The sequence below is a fragment of the Lipophrys pholis genome, assembly GCF_963383615.2.
Source record: "Lipophrys pholis genome assembly, chromosome: 11".
NCBI lineage: Eukaryota > Metazoa > Chordata > Actinopteri > Blenniiformes > Blenniidae > Lipophrys > Lipophrys pholis.
Window position 1 is genome coordinate 2,371,619 of NC_137631.1, and position 20,977 is coordinate 2,392,595.

At 45.5% G+C, this 20,977-nt stretch overlaps 1 protein-coding gene across 1 annotated transcript in view; it reads left to right on the forward strand.

Annotated features, from left to right (window-relative positions):
- Window positions 1–208: 208 nt before the first annotated feature.
- Window positions 209–20,977, forward strand: part of LOC308116513 (voltage-dependent calcium channel subunit alpha-2/delta-4-like) — a gene marked incomplete at both ends in the record, with an annotated part of 24,119 nt that continues 3,350 nt past the window's right edge. Inside the window, 8 exons of the mRNA XM_080474762.1 lie at window positions 209–455; window positions 619–680; window positions 872–880; window positions 6,369–6,431; window positions 16,018–16,088; window positions 16,166–16,241; window positions 19,473–19,525; window positions 20,440–20,495. Coding sequence (XP_080330888.1) covers window positions 209–455; window positions 619–680; window positions 872–880; window positions 6,369–6,431; window positions 16,018–16,088; window positions 16,166–16,241; window positions 19,473–19,525; window positions 20,440–20,495 — 637 coding nt within the window. The remainder of the gene's footprint in view (window positions 456–618; window positions 681–871; window positions 881–6,368; window positions 6,432–16,017; window positions 16,089–16,165; window positions 16,242–19,472; window positions 19,526–20,439; window positions 20,496–20,977) is intronic.

Sequence of the window (20,977 nt, forward strand, 5' to 3'; positions counted from 1 at the left end):
AATTGTGGGGCTTTCCACAAACGTTCCACCTTACGGCAGCTTTTCCTACAGCCAGAAATGGCTTCATTCATCCATGGACAAGGTTTTTTATGAAGGCCTCGAGTGTTTTTAGCTGGTGCTACTGTGTCCACAACAGACAAACAAAGACATAGCATTGAAACTGCATGGTCAAGAAGTTGAACAGGTTAGAGTAGTGAGAGTTCGGGCCATGTGGCTGGATGAGAAACTAACATGGAAACAGCATATTGATAAAATTGATAAAACAGTGCTGCTCAGTGCCACTCAGTGCTGCTCAGTGCCACTCAGTGCTGCTCTGTGCCGCTCAGCGCCGCTCAGTGCCGCTCAGTGCCACTCTGTGCCGCTCAGTCCTGCTCAGTGCCGCTCAGTGCCGCTCGTTGCTGCTCCTTCAGCCGAGTGCTGCAGGACTGAAGGAGTTCCCGTCCTGCAGGGAGCTTGTCACTGTTCATAGCCCCTCGTTAGCGTCAGACACCACAGAGGTCAACCCAAGGTCCAATCGATTTCATGTCCTCCATCCTTCGTCCACAAACAAAGCAAAGTGTCCAGCTCCTCCTCCTGTCCTGTGTCTGACTTAATGATGTGTGTGTTTTCTATTTTTAGCAATCGGGGTGCAGATGTCCTTGGATTTGTTGGAAAAGAGGTTCTGGGCCATCGCAAAGCAGGTAACTGCTGGACTCACACATCTGCTGAAACATTGACTTCAGTTACACAGAAAAAAAGTCATTGGTTGAACTTAAACATCTTTTAACCCATTTGGCGGAAGACATTTCTTCAGCCTGCGTCCACCGCACATATTTACAGGCTGTCTTCTGTGTTGTCCCCCTCTAGTCTTCAACCTGTTGTGACTCTTCAGAGTCGGCAGGTCTGTTCACCAAATCACTCAAAGTGCAAAGCAAAGCTGCACAATCATGTCTGTATTCATGACCCTTCGACAGTACAACAATAGGAGTTGGAATATTCTTAATACACAAAAGCTTTTAAAGTTACCTTGATGCTTTTATTTTGGTGCATTGTCATATTCACCTTCATGAATGCACACACGTGTTTTACATATTTTCAGATTAGATTTGTACAAACATCTTAATTAGTAGTTATGAGACAGACGTCATCGTATTGAGTCAAAATATATTGTTTTAATCAACCAAAGGGCAATAAGGTGGATGGTCCTTTTATAAAGCACACTGCTTTTTAGAAGTTTGATTTTAGAAAGACCAATATTTTTGAAAGAAACTGGGTGTTCAATCATGAATGCTGCTGCTTCAGTGTGTTTGGCCGTTCCCTCCAGCTGCTCTGAGCCTTTCACTGTCAATTTGTGTTCATGGCAGTATAAATACGTACATGAGTACTGAAAACTGAAAAACCTTACGTACAGTGACAATTTGATAAAGTACAAAACTGTCTGAGACGGACTGAAACTCATGGTGGGACTCCATTAAAGTAAATGAATAAAGCAGAGAGTTATTTATTTCACATGTCTGAATATTTGATCCAAAAGTTCTTCTTTAAAATACTACAACAGATTTTGGTCGGTTATTTAAAAAATAAATAGACTCAGGGCATTAAGGCTTGTCCGACCGTCTGGGGCTGTTAAAAGCTTTGCTCGGGCAAGTGAGTCATCTGCCCACCTTGCCTGAACGGGCTTGTAGTTTTTAGGAATGGGGCCGATCCGATCCGGGATCGGGTTCCGATATCAACATAATTCACAGATCGGAAATTTCCGATCCGACCTGCGGAGATTTCTGATCCATGAAGCCTCGTCTGCTTCACCGTTGCTGAAATGACTCCACAGTGTTTCCCTGCTGCTGCTCTGCTCGCTGGCTGCAAACTGTGGACTGGATTTCCTGAAGGGAGGCGGGTCTCAATGAGACCAGGAGGAATGAGTCAGGAAATCCAGTCCACAGTTTGCAGCCAGCGAGCAGGCTAGGGAAGTAGCACTGTGCTATCCAACTTTTCATGGCAACATGTTGCTGTTTGGACGGATTTTACACTCAGAACACCACAAAGCAACACAGCAACGTGGATGATAGCAAAGCAACGCAGCAACGTGGATGATAGCAAAGCAACACAGCAACGTGGATGTCCACAAAGCAGTTATACAGCGAGGCGGCGCTCTGCAACCAGACGTCATCGTTTTAAAACTCCAGCTCTCCGAGGAGAGCGGCACTGACCGCACCATCAAAACAATGAACAGCAGCTCCTCCAGGCTGTCCGCAGGCGATTCACACCTCCATGAAGCTGCGTCCTACTCCGCGCTAAACTCCCTGAAAATAGTCCCAATCATTCATGTTGTGTTCGAGCTGGAAGCGCTGCTGTTTGTGCTGCGTTGCTAGATCATTTCCAGAGGAATTAATAAAGTGATTCTGAGGTTTTAAAGATATAATAACTAGTTTATTATGAGATGATGACGTCACGCAGACCCCCACATTGTCCACATGGAACAAAAGTACTTTGTACTGCTTCCTTTTCTGTCCTGATACTAACCTCAAGTTGTCTCTTGAGAGAAAACATGTATATATTACTATATTTTATACTTTACTGTAGAGAGGAGTTTATTACAGCCTCATATAAAATCAACATTAATGATAATAATAATATTAATTTAAACAGAGCTCTGGTATCTGAATCGTATCTGCAGATATACAAATTTAAGTATCAGGATCAAAAGTGAAACAACGTGGCTCGGTGCTTCCCTACTGCAGTGCAGATGAGCAAGTTCCTGAAGCTGTCCCTCCATCAGAATCCTGAAATAAGAACGTCTGAATGTTCATGAATTGTGCTTCAATACTTGTTTTCAAAATATTTCAGTGACAAACTGGATCCACATTTTGTCAGTTTGTGTTTTACAGTACTGCACTCTGTCATGTCAGTTTGTGTCTTTTTATTGGTGTACTCTCGTCACTGAATAATATCAGTTAATGTATGATACTACAATTTATTTTTTGTCATTTATTCTCGAGTATATACAAGAATTTAATTCTTCCCTATAAATCATTAACGCAGTACTTGTATATAATTACACAGTTGTTTTCAACTATTCTAAGGTAACTGAAATGACTCTGTTAATGTGTAAATAAATTAAATATGTAAATGAACTCTGAGAGGCTAAATGTTTAAATGTTTCAGTACTACGTCAGAACCTGCACGGATACTCTCGTGGAAAGAAGTTAAACTGTAAAAATAATTTGTGAAATCCTACTAGGTTTGTGTAGTAATATTTAATTGGAACATTGGAACATTACAGAAACATTTTACTGTATTTAATGGTCGAATTCATACTTTAGCCAAGCTTAGAGATTTTACATTAAACTTCGGGCAAGTTAAAAGTTGAAAACACTTAATCTGCTCCAAATCTCTACTGTCAAGCCCTGACACACACACACACACACACACACACACACACACACACACACACACACACACACACACACACACACACACACACACACACACACACACACACACACACACACACACACCTTGATGTTTGTGTCTGGAGCTGGAGGCCAGAAAGTTTCCATATGAGAGGAGGAGCAGGAGGATGAGCAGAGAGGAGGAGCAGAGAGGAGGTGCAGAGAGGAGGAACAGGAGGAGGTGCAGAGAGGAGGAACAGGAGGTGGAGCAGGAGGAGGAGCAGGAAGAAGAGCAGTAGGAGAAGCAGAGAGGAGGAGCAGCGAGGAGGAACAGGAGGAGGAGTAGAGAGGAGGAACAGGAGGTGGAGCAGGAGGAGGAAGAGGAGGAGGAGCAGAGAGGAGGACGAGGAGCAGAGAGGAGGAGCAGAGAGGAGGAACAGGAGGAGGAGCAGGAGGAGGAGCAGAGAGGAGGAGCAGGAGGAGGAACAGGAGGTGGAGCAGGAGGAGGAGCAGGAGTATAATGTTATTAACAGAAGCTGACAGCTGCTCCAGGCAGAATTAATGTATTTAAGCAGCATTAACTCGCCTCACTTACACAACACATCCTTCACTTGAGCCTCTGGTTTCCACCTGAACTCACTCTTCTCCCACCGTTTGCTGGATTTCTCTGTGACGTCTCCTGTTGTCGTCTTCCTGATATCTTTAGAAGAAACCTTTCTGTCTCTGTAACATTCTACTACACCATCTATTATCATTTTTAAAGCAGCAGCTCAAGGAATCAGGTGTTATTAGAGCTATGAGTTGGGAGGGATATGGTGATGAATAAAATACAGCACTGTAGAGAGAATATAAATTGTTATGTAACATATGTTACACCTGCTTGTTGAAAGTGAGGCGATGGAATACACTTGTGCACCACCATGCAAAGTCTAACATGCTGATTTTTAATCAACTATAAAACTATGGAAAGTTAACAGTTATGAAACAAATGTGTTAAAAAATGTAAATCTTAATAAAGAAGTACGCTAATAAAAAATGTTTTAACCCATTTGACATTCACGTCCCAGAGGACAATTGAAACATGGCAACATGTGTTTAAAAGCATCATAGTGACCTTGATCACAAACTTTACACCATGTCTTGATTAAAATAACTGCAAAGAATCTGTTCAGTTCCTTATGGGAATTATCTAAATGATGGACCATATGCTGTGGGGGTGGGGGGGTAAGACATCCAGCTCTGGGTGGTGCATGTTTGTGAGTGGAGGAGAGATAGAGGGAGGAGGTGTGATGGAAGCTAGAGCTCTGGGAAAAAGCTTTACCTTAGCCTGTTCGTCCATGTTTTGATGGCACGGTACCTGTTCCTGACAGCAGTGGGACAAACAGGGAGGGTCCCGGGTGGCAGTGGGACAAACAGGGAGGGTCCTGGGTGGCAGTGGGACAAACAGAGATGGTCCTGAGTGGCAGTGGGACAAACAGGGAGGGTCCAGGGTGGCAGTCGGGTCCTGGGTGGCAGTGGGACAAACAGGGAGGGTCCTGGGTGGCTGATGTCCATGGTCTTCTCTGCATGTGCTTGGCGTACACTGAGTCGGTCGCTGTCTGCACACCACCCTACACCACCCTACCAGATGTTGGACCTCCTGCCTGTACTAGGTCTCGTTGTTGTAAATGGATTTCAATTATTTAGCACTTTTCTAACACACCCTCACACTGGTCCAACCAGAGCCAGACAGGACCAGACTGGACCAACCAGAGCCAGACTGGACCAACCAGAGCCGGACTGAGCCAGACTGGACCAACCAGAGCTGGACTGGACCAGACTGGTCCAACCAGAGCCAGACTGGACCAACTAGAGCTGGACGGGACCAGACTGGACCAACCAGAGCCGGACTGGACCAGACTGGACCAACCAGAGCCGGACTGGACTAGACTGGACCAACCAGAGCTGGACAGGACCACTTCACATAATTTCATCCAATTACCCAATTCACTGAAGAGGCCTACCACCCTAGTACTGTCAGCAAACTTTATCCAGACTGACCAGAAGAATAAACCAAACTGAACGGAGGAATAAACCAAACTGAACAGAAGAATAAACCAAACAGAACGGAGGGGGGGGGGGGGTCCAGCTGGCGGGTTCATCTTCACAAAGCCTGGAGGAGGAACTGCTGCCAAAGTATTCAGCAAAGTACTGAGCAAAGGCTGGGAATACTTGCGTACATGTGATTTCTTAGTTTATTATCTTTGATAAATTGGCAAAAATTTCCCCAAAACTTTTTTCAGGTTGTCATTATGGGATGTTATGTGTCAAATTCTGAGAGAAAAAGTGAATTTAATGCAGTTGGAATGAGGCTGTAACCCAACAAAATGTGGAGGAAGTGAATTGTTGTGAGACCTTGGGGATCCACTGTGACTCAGAGAGATCCATCTACTGAAGTTCATGCTCTCTGGACAATGGAGCCAGTTCCAGTTAACTTAATATCAAGGCAGGTTTTTAATCTCCATTGGTCATTTTGACTACTTCTGTTAAAACCATGGATCTAAATGTTGTGTTGGTCCGGGAATGTGTGGGTATTCCAAACATCACACTGGAAAATCAGCTTGGTCTCTTGTTTCATTGTAAAGATGCTTCGTAAAATCAGTTTCTTTGGTCACTTAAAGTTCTCCATATCTCTAACGAAGCCCTGTAATGTGTTGAGAATTGATTATCTTCACTGTTTCACTAAAAGTCTTTGTTTTCTTTCATCGTCTATCACGGTTCTTCCAGCCCAGCGACACAGACGTAAGTAGACCTGTTTAAAATGTTTATTTTCTATTGTACTTTGATTTGGAAATGCCTCTCAACGCTTTATCTGTCTGACAGTGTTCCAACATCGAAGGTGTGTGTCCACTCAGCTGTGAGAGCTCCGTACGTACCCTCCCCAGTGTCTGTAACTCCTCCCACAACATGAGCGCATGACAATGGGAAATAAACGGCGCTCTTCTGCTGCTTCTTGTTCAGGATCTCAACTGTTTCCTGGTCGACAACAACGGCTTCATCTTGCTGTCCAAAGAGAGGAACGAGGTAAGAAGACCCCACCACAATGCACCAAGAACACTTGTAACTGCACATCGGAATCGACGGATCCTCCTGAAGGCCGTGTCCTCACAGAGACAGCTTGAAGTTTCTTATTGGTTCGCAGGTCCATCCACATGAAGCAAATGTTTCTCAATCAAACACCCAATTTTTGACACTGTCTGAGCGGATAAATCCCAAAACACTTGCTCAACATCTCTGTGTTCATGGTAGGAAAAGCTGTGACTCTAGAGGCCTGTACTAGGAACCCAGAGGCCTGTACTAGGAACCCTGAGGCCTGTTCTACAAACCCGGAGGCCTGTACTAGGAACCCTGAGGCCTGTACTAGGAACCCAGAGGCCTGTACTATGAACCCAGAGGCCTGTACTATGAACCCTGAGGCCCTTACTAGGAACCCTGAGGCCCTTACTAGGAACCCAGAGACCTGTACTAGGAACCCAGAGGCCTGTACTAGGAACCCTGAGGCCTGTACTACAAACCCAGAGGCTTGTACTAGGAACCCTGAGGCCTGTACTAGGAACCCAGAGGCCTGTACTAGGAACCCTGAGGCCTGTACTACAAACCCAGAGGCCTGTACTAGGAACCCTGAGGCCCTTACTAGGAACCCAGAGACCTGTACTAGGAACCCTGAGGCCTGTACTAGGAACCCAGAGGCCTGTACTAGGAACCTGACCAACATATCCAGGACTCTGTTTCCTGGTTGACTGATCCAGACACTTTGGATCCTGATCACCGTTTCTACCAAGCAGGTTATCAACTGACTAGTTCAACCCAGACCTACGTGTGAGTGTTCACATGAAAGGGGCGGAGCTTGCAGCATCTGACCAATCACACACAGAGAAACTCTACAGAGCAGTTTCCAGATTACAGAAGGAGCAGTTAATCTCTGAGATTATGAAGAATTCAAACACATCCAGCAGCTAAAAGCAACACTGCTGCTGCAGCCAAAGCCAGAACATTCCTGACTTGTTAATCCCGACTTGGTGAGATTATACCAGATTAATTTATCAGTGATATAAAGGAACAGCACTGTGATCACTCAGTTTCACTTTATTCCAGCAGAAAGGTTCCAGGCTGAACTTCCTCACTGCTCTTCTTTTACTTTACATTCTCCATCACTTGTTTTGAGTTTCTCTTGTGTTTTATGTTGGAATATTAATTCATCACCATGACGACAGGAGTAGTTCTGCGTTCCATAAATTCATGTTTCTGCAGTTCTGTCAGGTGTGATCATTAAGCTCATTATTCCAGATCAACCCTCGTGGAGATAAACAGACCTGGAACAAGTCAAGAACCAAAACCTCCTTCAGAGCCTCAGAGACCAGGATTTATTTTATTATGTCAAAAAGATCTAAATTAATTTCTCCTCTCTGCTGCAGCTCAGTGCTGAACCTGCCCACCAATCACCATCATTTAAGAATGGGCGGGGCATTTTCCAAGAGATCTGATTGGTCAGGAGGTGGAGCTCTGACCTTTTATCCGGAACATATCCTGCTCTGGAGCAGGTTAGACTTTCAGCATCAGTTACCAGGTGATTTATCCTGGTGAGAAGTGAGCGAGCGCCATAGTACGGAAAACCAGAGTTAATCCTGAAGTTACCTAGATAAGAGAAAACCAGAGTTAATCCTGAAGTTACCTCCATAAGAGAAAATCCAGCGTCGTAGTTCAGGCCTCTGGAGAGCATCCGTCCCGCTTGGTTTACGTCTCTTTCACACACCTGATTGATATGAAGCTCATTACTTGTGTTTGTGAGAAGCTTGGTGAAGACATGGTCATTAGATTGAGGTGTGATGAAGCAGGGAGACGGCTAAAACATGCAGGACTGGAGGTGGAGACTTCTACTGTAGATGGAACCTTCAAGGGGATTTCCTGATCTTCGTGTGTTCAGGAACTTGACCAGATGTTTCATCAGTGGAACTGTTGAGGTGACTCGTCTCCCTGCAAAGGTTGGATCAGATTAAAATGAGAAAAGTGATGGGGATGGTTTTCATGACACAGGAACTATAATGGACTGGTTTTGTCATGGACAACATTGATGTTGCTCATGTCTCGTTTGAAGTAGACCTCTGATACCTCCACATGAGCATTACAGCCACTCGTCATGATAAATGACCACAGAAAGGTCCCTGTCTCCCAAACCAGTGCCTGTGACATCCAGCAAGGCACTAGTATATCTCTAACCTGATGTGTTGATAGACGGAGTGGGGAAGTAAAACTATGACAGTGACTCATAAAGACTCACAGCTTCTCTAAAACAACAGCGTGAGATGTGCCTCCCAAAAGTACCGACATGAAGTATTCCCAGGAAGGAATACCAAGAGGACCTGGATGAACCAGTCTCATCAATGCACACAGAGACTGAAGGCTGGTTGGTTCAGTCTGACCCAACAGGCAGGAAGCTCTGCCACAAACAGCATTATTGTGAAGCTCAGCATTAAATGAACCAACCTGGACTACAACTGGATGAATAGAGTTACTGTTTGTCTGGATCAAGGGACATTTAGGAGGAAACATCCCAGCATCTTGCTTTCGATCTCAGACCTGTTGGAACTGTTCGGAGTCACGGAGCAGATTTTTGAAGAATTTGTGACGAGTTCCAGGATGGAGGCAGTTCCCATCTGCTCAACCTGCAAGCAGAGCGCTCAGTGCGGTGGCGGCTCTGCGGATCATTCCTCCTGCACACAAACAACATCTGGATGGTTGTAGGCTGTTAATCTGTGTGTGTGTGTGTGTGTGTGTGTGTGTGTGTGTGTGTGTGTGTGTGTGTGTGTGTGTGTGTGTGTGTGTGTGTGTGTGTGTGTGTGTGTGTGTGTGTGTGTGTGTGTGTGTGTGTGTGAGCGTGCGTGCGTGTGAGCGTGCGTGCGTGCGAGTGTGTGTATGTGCGTGCGTGCGTGCGTGTGTGTGAGTGTGTGTGTGCGTGTGTGTGTGTCTGTGCGTGTGTGTGTGTATGCGTGCGTGTGTGTGTGTCTGTGCGTGTGTGTGTTTGTGTGCAATTGCGTGCGTGCATGAGTCTGTGAGTGTGTGTGCGTGTGTGTGTGTGTGTGTGCGCGTGCGTGCGTGCATGCGTGCGTGCGTGCGTGTGAGTGTGTTTGTGTACAGTCTCACAGTGTGAGTCTCCAGAAGAAGAAGACTTTGCTTGTGACCCGTCCAATCTACGACACCACATCTCAGCTCATCCTCTCACTATCATTCCATACTTGTATTTGACATGAAGTCAACTGAGCTGATCTGTGTGCTGCAGGTCTCCTGTCGGTGAATTGTTGGATTTCTCAATCGATTGTGACACCGTGTTCAAGGTCAACATATCTCCTCAACCTGTATATCTTCCCAGGGGAACATACGTAAGAAGTGAGACGTTGACAGTGAGACAGTCGACCACGTCCTGTTGACACAGGCCATGTTTACCACTGTGGAGCGTGTCCTCTGCCTTGTCTCAATGTCTCAGGATTGAGAAGAGCAGTTGCTGGGATGTTCAGAAAAAGATCTTGTTCCACATTTGTCTGATGCAGGATTCTACATGCTCAACATTCTGAGGTTTTCTGTTCTGTAGATTGCTTGCTCCATTATACACCAAATGTTTTCTGTTGGTAGAAAATCTGTCCTTCAAATACAGTTCAGTTCTCACACACGTCCACTGTCAGCCACGGTACTGTGATCCATGCAGTCTGTGGTTTTGGACTCATTTTGCTGAAATAGAAAGGCCTTACCTGAGAGAGACATCTGGATTAGAACTTCACCTGGTCTCTCCAAACCTCCTCCATCAACCTCCCCTGGTCTCTCCTCACCTCCTCCATTAACCACACCTGGTCTCTCCAAACCTCCTCCATCAACCTCCCCTGGTCTCTCCAAACCTCCTCCATCAACCTCCCCTGGTCTCTCCAAACCTCCTCCATCAACCACACCTGGTCTCTCCTCCATCAACCACACCTGGTCTCTCCAAACCTCCTCCATCAACCTCCCCTGGTCTCTCCAAACCTCCTCCGGTCTCTCCTCCATCAACCTCCCCTGGTCTCTCCAAACCTCCTCCATCAACCTCCCCTGGTCTCTCCTCCATCAACCTCCCCTGGTCTCTCCAAACCTCCTCCATCAACCTCCCCTGGTCTCTCCTCCATCAACCTCCCCTGGTCTCTCCTCACCTCCTCCATTAACCACACCTGGTCTCTCCTCTCCTCCTCCATCAACTTCACCTGGTCTCTCCTCCATCAACTTCACCTGGTCTCTCCTCCATCAACCACACCTGGTCTCTCCTCCATCAACCTCCCCTGGTCTCTCCAAACCTCCTCCATCAACCTCCCCTGGTCTCTCCTCACCTCCTCCATTAACCACACCTGGTCTCTCCTCACCTCCTCCATCAACCTCACCTGTTCTCTCCTCACCTCCTCCATCAACCACACCTGGTCTCTCCTCCATCAACCACACCTGGTCTCTCCAAACCTCCCCCATCAACCTCCCCTGGTCTCTCCAAACCTCCTCCGGTCTCTCCTCCATCAACCTCCCCTGGTCTCTCCAAACCTCCTCCATCAACCTCCCCTGGTCTCTCCTCCATCAACCTCCCCTGGTCTCTCCAAACCTCCTCCATCAACCTCCCCTGGTCTCTCCTCCATCAACCTCCCCTGGTCTCTCCAAACCTCCTCCATCAACCTCCCCTGGTCTCTCCAAACCTCCTCCATCAACCTCCCCTGGTCTCTCCTCACCTCCTCCATTAACCACACCTGGTCTCTCCTCTCCTCCTCCATCAACTTCACCTGGTCTCTCCTCCATCAACTTCACCTGGTCTCTCCTCCATCAACCTCCCCTGGTCTCTCCTCACCTCCTCCATTAACCACACCTGGTCTCTCCTCACCTCCTCCATCAACCTCACCTGTTCTCTCCTCACCTCCTCCATCAACCTCACCTGGTCTTCCTGTGGAGACTGACGATGAGGACATCAGTCCTCAGTTTGTCTTTAGTGTACTTTTGATCAGCATCATGACTGCTGATGTTTTTTTGATCATTTATGCTGAAATCTGATGTTAAAAATCATAAAGGGACGTCAAGTACTGAGGACGGGGCAGCTGAGGCTACAACGTAGCTTAGCATCACTGGTGGGCATGACTAATGGTTCGACGAATGGCTTTGAGTCAGCCTGAAAAAAGCTCTATATAAATCCATTACTATTATTATTATTATTATTATTATTATTATTATTATTATTATTATTATTATTATTATTATTATTATTTTAGAAAGTGTCTCCTCAGTTCTCTTTGACTTGTTTTAATTTCAATTTCAACGATTTCCCAGCAGGCGAAGCCAGTCTGCCCAGCAGTGCTCCGGGAAAGTCTTGAGGAAGAGTGGGGAAGAGTATAAACTGTTATAGCTGCAGAAACACTGACGATAGTGTCTGAGGATTCAGAGTAGGAGGTCATCACATCCAATATGGGTGAAATTAATCCCATTGTTGAAGGTCCCAAATAAACTGCAATCACTTAATTGTTTGGTACCATCGATGCTTTTGTTTGTGTAGCGTCCATGTAAGCAGTGAAGGCAGCCATGTGCTGTGAGCAGCTGTCCATGTGACAGCTGCTCAGTGGATTAACTGTGGTAAGAGCCATTACACCAGGGCGCACACACACACACACACACACACACACACACACACACACACACACACACACACACAGACGCCCCTCCATGTGGATTTCAGTTTCGTCCTGAGCTTCAGATCAAGGTATCTGCAGTTTGTTCTCTGTCCTCTCTCTGGACGGAGTCCCTGTCCGCGGTGGACCGGCTCCAGACACCTGAGAGACCAGGTGGAAACTGACACACATTCTCTCATGTCTCCATACACACACACACCAAACACACTGTACTTGCATAAATCATAGTAAATGTATAGTATTCAAGTCACAGACAAATCTGTGTACTAAAAATCAATGTACACACTTACAGATGTCAGGACAGAGGCACAAATATCGGCATACCAAAATCTTTACCAGGTATTTGTTAGATTATAATCCATGCTGTTGTCTCTTTAGCCTATCAGATGTTTCACATGTTAATCACTGAGAAAGATATGAAGGTAATATTATGAAAACGTTACTTTGGCAATAAAACACCTTTCGTTGGTCTGTTTTTATAGCCTGTACTTTTAAAACATACTTAGTGACCTGCTGCCAGTTAAAGTTTTTCTCACTTTCCTTGGTTCCTGTTGTCCCGTCTCAACTTTTTGGGGAAGTAATTCTGTCATCAAGTCCTCAAAGTGTTCAAATATTTTGAAATGATATTTGTGATTTTTTTTTCTCAGTGGTCAATAGGAAATAAAAAGGGAGAGTTGCAACTTGTTGAATCCTGCTCAATTTACATTTATTCACAAAACCCCATCAATACTGTACAAAGAGCTGCAGGAGAGCTGGTCTAGCCAGGGGGGATAGTTGGAAGAGCTGCAGGAGAGCTGGTTTATTGAGGGGGGACAGGTGGAAGAGCTGCAGGAGAGCTGGTTTATTGAGGGGGGGTAGTTGGAAGAGCTGCAGGAGAGCTGGTCTATCCAGGGGGGATAGTTGGAAGAGCTGCAGGAGAGCTGGTCTATCCAGGGGGGAGAGTGGTGCCGCACACTGTGCCACCCCCCCGAGGCTGTACCGGCCGTACTGTTTTCACTTTTTATTTTTACCTCTGGGTCTAGTCTGGGCCTAGTCTGGGTCTAGTCTGGGTCTAGTCTGGGCCTAGTCTGGGTCTAGGCTGTGTCTAGTCTGGGCCTAGTCTGGGTCTAGTCTGGGCCTAGTCTTGGTCTAGTATGGGTCTAGTATGGGTCTAGTCTGGGCCTAGTCTGGGCCTAGTCTGGGTCTAGTCTGGGTTTGTGCTTTCTTTCTTAGCCCGGTGTCGGTACTGGTTCTACGGCCCTGGACAGGGTTGGGTCGTCGCTGCACCTGTTTGTTTGGTTTGGCCGAGCCGTCACACCGTCTTTCAGTTAAACTCTCCCCGTTCCTTGTTTGTTTGTCTTTTTTGGACCGGTGGACGAGTCTTTTAGGGGTCAGAGGAATCAAAGAAAATAAACTAAATGTTTAAAAACTCGTGCCCTTGTCTCCCGTGGCCTAAAATATGTTTCCTCCCTCTTCAGGGGAAAGTTTATTTCTCCCACAGCGAAGCAACTTAACGCTGATGAAGGTGATACACTGTGGTACCTGTCTACAGGTATGGACGAGTCCCCCTGAACAGAAAGACCCGAGCTGATTTGCAATGTATTGCTTTTGTCTTTTGTAAATACAATGACAAAAAGCAAATGGAAAAGACAAAGACAAAACAGGAGACGCATTGACAAAAGGAAATAAGCAAAGACAAGATAGAAAATGAATACGACTACCTTCGTATATTGTTTGTATTATTGATTCTCTTTGTAGTTCCACATTTATTTCCTTTTAATTTTGGCACTCCTGTGATTCCATACTTTCCCTCTCAGCAGATATGATGATGAAGTGCCTCTTCACTGTTTTGCTGAGCTCGGGGTTTTGCAGGAACATGCTTTTTGCTGGAAACAGCCCAAATTGTCCCCAGAGGCCAGGCGAGCTGTGGAGGTGTGAAGCCGTGAGAGACGTTATCTGAAGAGCCGCTGCAGGGGATGATCATCACGTAGAACCATGCCCCACTTCATACAGCTCATTTATCACACCCCACTTCCTTTGAGGACGATTCATTCAAATATTAATAACAAACAGCAGCTTTGACAGGTCCTTCCTGCTCAGGTGGTTTACTGGCCACGTCTGGTTCGTTAAAAACAAACCGCGATGCGGCCGTTCCTGCGGCTCATTCCTGAGCCGGGACAGCAGCAGGGTGCCGCGGTTCCATTCCTCTGCTGTAGCGTGAATGCTGAGCACATTTCAATGAGTTTGCATGTTTTCCCCTGTGTGTTGGTGGACTTTGGTTTTCTCTCTGTCCAGGTTGACTTGGTGTCTGTAAACTGTCTGTGATGTGTGGAAGCGATTGTTTGTGTGTTTGTCCTGTGATGGACTGCAGCTTCTACCTTCATCCAGTGGGAAAGCTGGACGTGGCGTTCAGGCCACGCTGACCTCTAACAAGGCCGACCGACTCAAAGCAACAGATTAACGACCAGTTACAGTCAAGCTGGTTCAATCCCTCCGAGTCGTGGTGGAAATGTGACCGAGTGTCTTGGGTGAAGCTGGACCAAAAAAGCAGATCGACAAGTTCTTGAAGAATTTGTTGTCCAGGGGGGGTTAAAAACCAAAAACCAGCAGGGAACACAGAGATACGACTGAGGAGCAGGAACCAGGTGAAATGGATGGGAGAGGGTTTAGATGTGAGTGTGGAGGGATTTCTTACCTCAAAAGGATCATCGGTTATGTTGGTTGTGGCAGTTTGGCTGCTGATAATGATTCATAGTCATCAAAGTTTATAAGTTCTGTTGAAAATGTAATCTGACCCTGTATCAGATACCTGGAGAGCTCCACCTGCTTAACAGGAAATGACAGTTCAGTTCCATCAGTCTCATGAGTTTACAAAACTATTCTTTTGGAATTAATATTTTAATTAAAATAACCAGAATTAACAGTAAAGCTTGAAGGATTTGGGAGTTTTTCACACAGAAGAGTCGACATTTCATTCACCGTTGTGCTCATTAATAAAACAGCAAGTTTGATTCCAAAAACGTATGCACGTAGCTAACATTGTAGCGAGTTACACGCTGCTACATACTGCTACACACTGCTACATGCTGCTGCACACTGCTACACGCTGCTACATACTGCTACACACTGCTACATACTGCTACACACTGCTACATACTGCTGCACACTGCTACACGCTGCTACATACTGCTACACACTGCTACATACTGCTGAATACTGCTACATGCTGCTACATACTGCTGCATACTGCTACACACTGCTACACGCTGCTACATACTGCTACACGCTGCTACACGCTGCTACATACTGCTGCATACTGCTACACACTGCTACACGCTGCTACATACTGCTACATACTGCTGCATACTGCTACACGCTGCATGTAGCTAACATTGTAGCGAGCCACACGCACTACACGCTGCTACATACTGCTACACGCTGCTACATACTGCTACACGCTGCATGTAGCTAACATTGTAGCGAGCCACACGCTGCTACACGCTGCTACATACTGCTACATACTGCTACACGCTGCTACATACTGCTGCATACTGCTACACGCTGCATGTAGCTAACATTGTAGCGAGCCACACGCTGCTACACGCTGCTACATACTGCTACACACTGCTACACGCTGCTACATACTGCTACACGCTGCATGTAGCTAACATTGTAGCGAGCCACACGCTGCTACACGCTGCCACACACTGCATGTAGCTCACACGGTAGGGAAGCAGGTATGGGGTTAGCTAAATGCTGCCACAAACAGCATGTTAATCTGGTCATTTGTGTTCGGGTCAGAAGGAACTTCATGCCATCTCAAAATTCAAAGAGGAACTCCCCTGCTGTCAGAATCCTAATTGTTCTGGACCTGAAAGCAGAGGAGCGGAACCTTCCCCCTGTAAAGCTTTCATAAGGAGAGAGCTGTGACCTCTACCTTCACGTTGTCTTCTCAGGTGGGTCGATTCTTCGGTGCGGTGGACGGGTCAGTCATGGCTTCTCTCATCAAGATGGGGATGTTCAAGAAGTAAGACGAGCTCATCTCTCTTTTTATTCATTCCCCTTTTATCTCTAATAAAAATCCAAATGACTGTGTGTTGACAGGGTGTCCCTGTTTGACTACCAGGCCATGTGTAAGAACAGCCACCATCATGCCAGCAGTGCTCGACCTCTGCTCAGTGTGAGTAGCTTTTCATGTTCTGCTGCATCACCTGTCAAGATCACAGAGGTTTCCTCCTGGATTTAGTTTGACAATATATAATAATAATAATAATAATAATAATAATAATAATAATAATAATAATAATAATAATTATTATTATTATTATTATTATTATTATTATTATTATTATTATTATTATTATTATTATTATAAGATCAATTATTATTATTATTAATAATTATAATTATTATTAATAATAATTATTATTATTATTATATTATTATTAATTATTAATAATAATTATTATTATTATTATTCTACAATCTATTTGTAATACATCTTCATTTCAAAGAAATCTGAAGGTGCTACGAGGACAAAGTAATAAAAGAAGCAACGTTTACGATTACACATTTAAAACGACTCCATACTGTGAGTTAAAAGCCTTTTAAAAAATTTAAGTCTTCAAGTGATTTTTTTAAAGCAGCTCCAGTCTTTGGATCCTGAGGTGGGGGGATCGGGAGTTCCACAGTGGGGCAACATCACAATAGGCCCGATCCTCCATATTACGGAAAATGGTTCTGTAGGGTGGAGGAAGTATGAGAAATTGGTTCTGGAGGGAGGAGGAGGTATGAGAGATTGGTTATGGTGGGAGGAGGAGGAGGTATGAGAGATTGGTTCTGGAGGGAGGAGGAGGTATGAGAGATTGGTTATGGTGGGAGGAGGAGGTATGAGAGATTGGTTCTGGAGGGAGGAGGAGGAGGTATGAGAGATTGGTTCTGGAGGGAGGAGGAGGAGGTATGAGAGATTGGTTATGGAGGGAGGAGGGGGAGGTATGAGAAATTGGTTCTGGGGGTTGAGGGGATTCTGGAGGGTGGAGGTGATGTTGTAGCTTGGTTCTGGAGGATGGAGGGGTGTTGGAGCTTGGTTCTGGAGGATCAAGGAGGTGCTGGAGCTTGGTTCTGGAGGGTGGAGGGGTGTTGGAACTTGGTTCTGGAAGGTGGATGAGGTGTTGGAGCTTCGTTTTAGAGAGTGGAGGAGGTGTTGGAGCTTGGTTCTGGAGGGTGGAGGAGGTGTTGTAGTTTGGTTCTGGAGGGTGGAGGGGTGTTGGAGCTTGGTTGTGGAGGGTGGAGGTGGTGTTGTAGTTTGGTTCTGGAGGGTGGAGGGGTGTTGGAGCTTGGTTCTGGAGGGTGGAGGTGGTGTTGTAGTTTGGTTCTGGAGGGTGGAGGGGTGTTGGAGCTTGGTTGTGGAGGGTGGAGGTGGTGTTGGAGTGCAGCGGTGGAGGAAATGTTTGCGTTATGAGAATGGAGGAGGTGTTGATTTGCAGGGTGTGTTGTTGTTTGGGGTTTGCTGAGTGAGCAGTTCTTTGATTTAAGGTGGAGTGTTTCCATAAAGGTATTGATCAGTGATCCGAGGTATTGATCAGTGGTATTGATCAGTGATCAGAGGTGTTGATCAGTGATCCGAGGTGTTGATCATTGGTATTGATCAGTGATCTGAGAGACTTTCTAATTTATTGTGGCTGTGATGAGAAGCCAATGAAAGGTTGGAATGTTGGACTGATGTTTTCATGTTCTCACTCTGAGGAGGATCCTAGCAGCTGGAGCTTGTTGGGACAAATGAGGAGGACATGGAAGTAGTCCGTCCTGGAGGAGATCAAGGTCTGAATGAGGACGAGGAGGACAGTAGTCCGTCCTGGACGAGATGAAGGTCTGAATGAGGACGAGGAGGACAGTAGTGCGTCCTGGATGAGATGAAGGTCTGGATGAGGACGAGGAGGACAGTAGTGCGTCCTGGACGAAATTAAGGTCTGGATGAGGACGAGGAGGACAGTAGTGCGTCCTGGACGAGATGAAGGTCTGGATGAGCTTCTGAGCGCCGTGTGTTGATCAGAATCAGTGACGGAGAGAGTCTGGAAATGTTCTTAAGGTAGAAACAACAGGATATACTTGGATGAGGTTCTGGAGGTTCTGGTGGTGGTGATAATGATGATGGTCATGATGGTGGTGGTGGTGGTGGTGATGGTGATAGTGATGGTGATAATGATGATGGTCATGATGGTGGTGGTGGTGGTGGTGGTGGTGATGGTGATAATGATGATGGTCATGATGGTGGTGATGGTGGTGATGGTGATGGTGATAATGGTCGTGATGGTGGTGGTGATGGTGATGGTGATGGTGATGGTGATGGTGATGGTGGTGGGGTGGTGGTGGTGATGGGGATGGTGGTGGAGTGGTGGTGATAGTGGTGTGGATAGTGGTGGGGTGGTGGTGGTGGTGGTGGTGCTGGTCGGGTTAGAGGAATGAAGTAGCTATTGGGTGGAGGAATGAAGTAGCCGTGTAGGGTGGATGAATTAACTAGCTGTGTAGGGTGGAGGAATGAGGCAGCTGTAGGGTGGAGGAATGAAGTAGCTGTGTCAGGTGGAGGAATGAAGTAGCTGTGTAAAGTGGAGTAGTAGAGTAATGAAGTAGATGTAGGTTGGAGGAATGAAGTAGCTCTAGGGTGGAGGAATGAAGTGGCTGTAGGGTGGAGGATTGAAGTGGCTGTGTCAGGTGGAGGAATGAAGTAGCTCTAGGGTGGAGGAATGAAGTGGCTGTAGGGTGGAGGATTGAAGTAGCTGTGTCAGGTGGAGGAATGAAGTAGCTGTAAAGTGGATGACTGAACTAGCTGTAAGGTGGAGGAATGAAGTAGCTGTAGGGTGGAGGAACGAAGTTTCTGTAGGGTGGAGGAATGAAGTAGCTGTAGGGTGGAGGAACGAAGTTTCTGTAGGGTGGAGGAATGAAGTAGCTGTGGTTCTCAATCTTATGATAGAATAAAGAATTGCTCACACACACACACACACACACACACACACACACACACACACACACACACACACACACACACACACACACACACACACACACACACACACACACACACACACACGTCCAGGGAGGTGGAGGCCTCCATCAGCTCCAGAAATCATGGAGGAACAGGGATGTTTAACCTTCCATCACACTGATTTCAAGCAGACTTAGTGGGAAAGAAGATGAATGGATGAATAGAAACACCTCCTGAAGTAGAATTATTTTGGAATATTGACGTAGTTAGAGACTACATCATTGGCGTGACCACAACACCACCTATTGATGTAAATACAATTATTCACATTTCATGATGTAGATATGATTGTTTTCATTTAAAACACAAACAAATTCACTCCACCCATGAGAAGAATAATATTCTTGTGCTTCTTCTTTCCTCCGTCAGCCTTTCTATGGCATCGCAGCACTGATCAGGTGGTTCTTCTCCAACGCGCTCATGTAAGTGTCACATGACTTCATGTGGAGGGAAACATGCATCTTCACACTCCTATCATGTTATCGATCCTGTTATCGATCCTGTTATTGATCCTGTTATCGATCCTGTTATCGATCCTGTTATCGATCCTGTTATTGATCATGTTCTTGATCATGTTCTTGATCCTGTTATTGATCATGTTATTGATCATGTTCTTGATCCTGTTATTGATCATGTTATCGATCATGTTTTCTATAATGTTATTGATCATGTTATCGATCATGTTATCTATAATGTTATTGATCCTGTTATTGATCATGTTATTGATCATGTTCTTGATCCTGTTATTGATCATGTTATCGATCATGTTTTCTATAATGTTATCGATCATGTTATTGATCATGTTATCTATCATGTTATCTATAATGTTATTGATCAAGTTATTGATCATGTTATCTATCATTTATCTATCATATAGCAATCATTTTATCGATCATGGTATCGATCAAGTTATTAATCATGTTATTGATCATGTTATCTATCATATATCTATCATGTTCTTGAACATGTTATTGATCATGTTATCGACCATGCTATCGATCATGCTATTGATCATGCTATTGATCATGTCAACATATGAGTCAACATATGAGTTGAAGCCAGCTTATTAATAGAGCACCAGAATAAAGTGGATTATCTGTGTATTAGTGGCTCCGGACTGGCAAAGTTAGCAGATGAACAAAGACACTGAAATATAAACGAGAGTCTCCTAATTGAGCGCTAGAATATTAAATACTCCCAGAAATAAGCGTGAAATCATTGAAAATGTGTGTTTCCTTCAGTCTTTCCAACAAGTTCTCTGAAATTGATGACCAAAGAATGGATTTGACAGAAAAGACTGTTTGACCATGTCCAAGCTGTTTCTGTCTTCTGCCAGGTTCTTCCTGGACTTTAACCTGTGTGGTCTTTGGCACTCTGATTACTTTGTGGACGGTAAGATTTTCTGATGACGTCATGTTTTCCTGACAAAAAGCTAGCATGCCTCGTCTCTGGATCGATTTTCATAATGTGTCTCAATACGCCCTCTTTATATAGTTTCTATTCAAATTCTTCATCTAAGCAAATATGTGGCTTTTCCCCACAAACATTTTTGGTGAAAACAGTTGAAGCTGCTATTCAAACATTGAAGTTGTTCTCAGCAGCAAAACTGGATGTTTGGTACGGTCAATCAACATTTTCACTTCCTATTGGACCAATGACCTTGTTCCTTATGATGGCCCGGGGCCAGAACGGGGGGGGGGGGGGGGGGGGGGGTTAAGGCCCCTGCATCCTCCCTTTTTAAACCCATAAGAACAAGAAGAAAGTTCAGCAGTGACGTCAGCCAGCTGCTGAAAGAAAAGCTTTTTCTGCAGGACTGTTCATACTCCGATAAGAAGCTGCCGGACTTGCAGGCCACGCCCCCTCTCAGCAGGCCA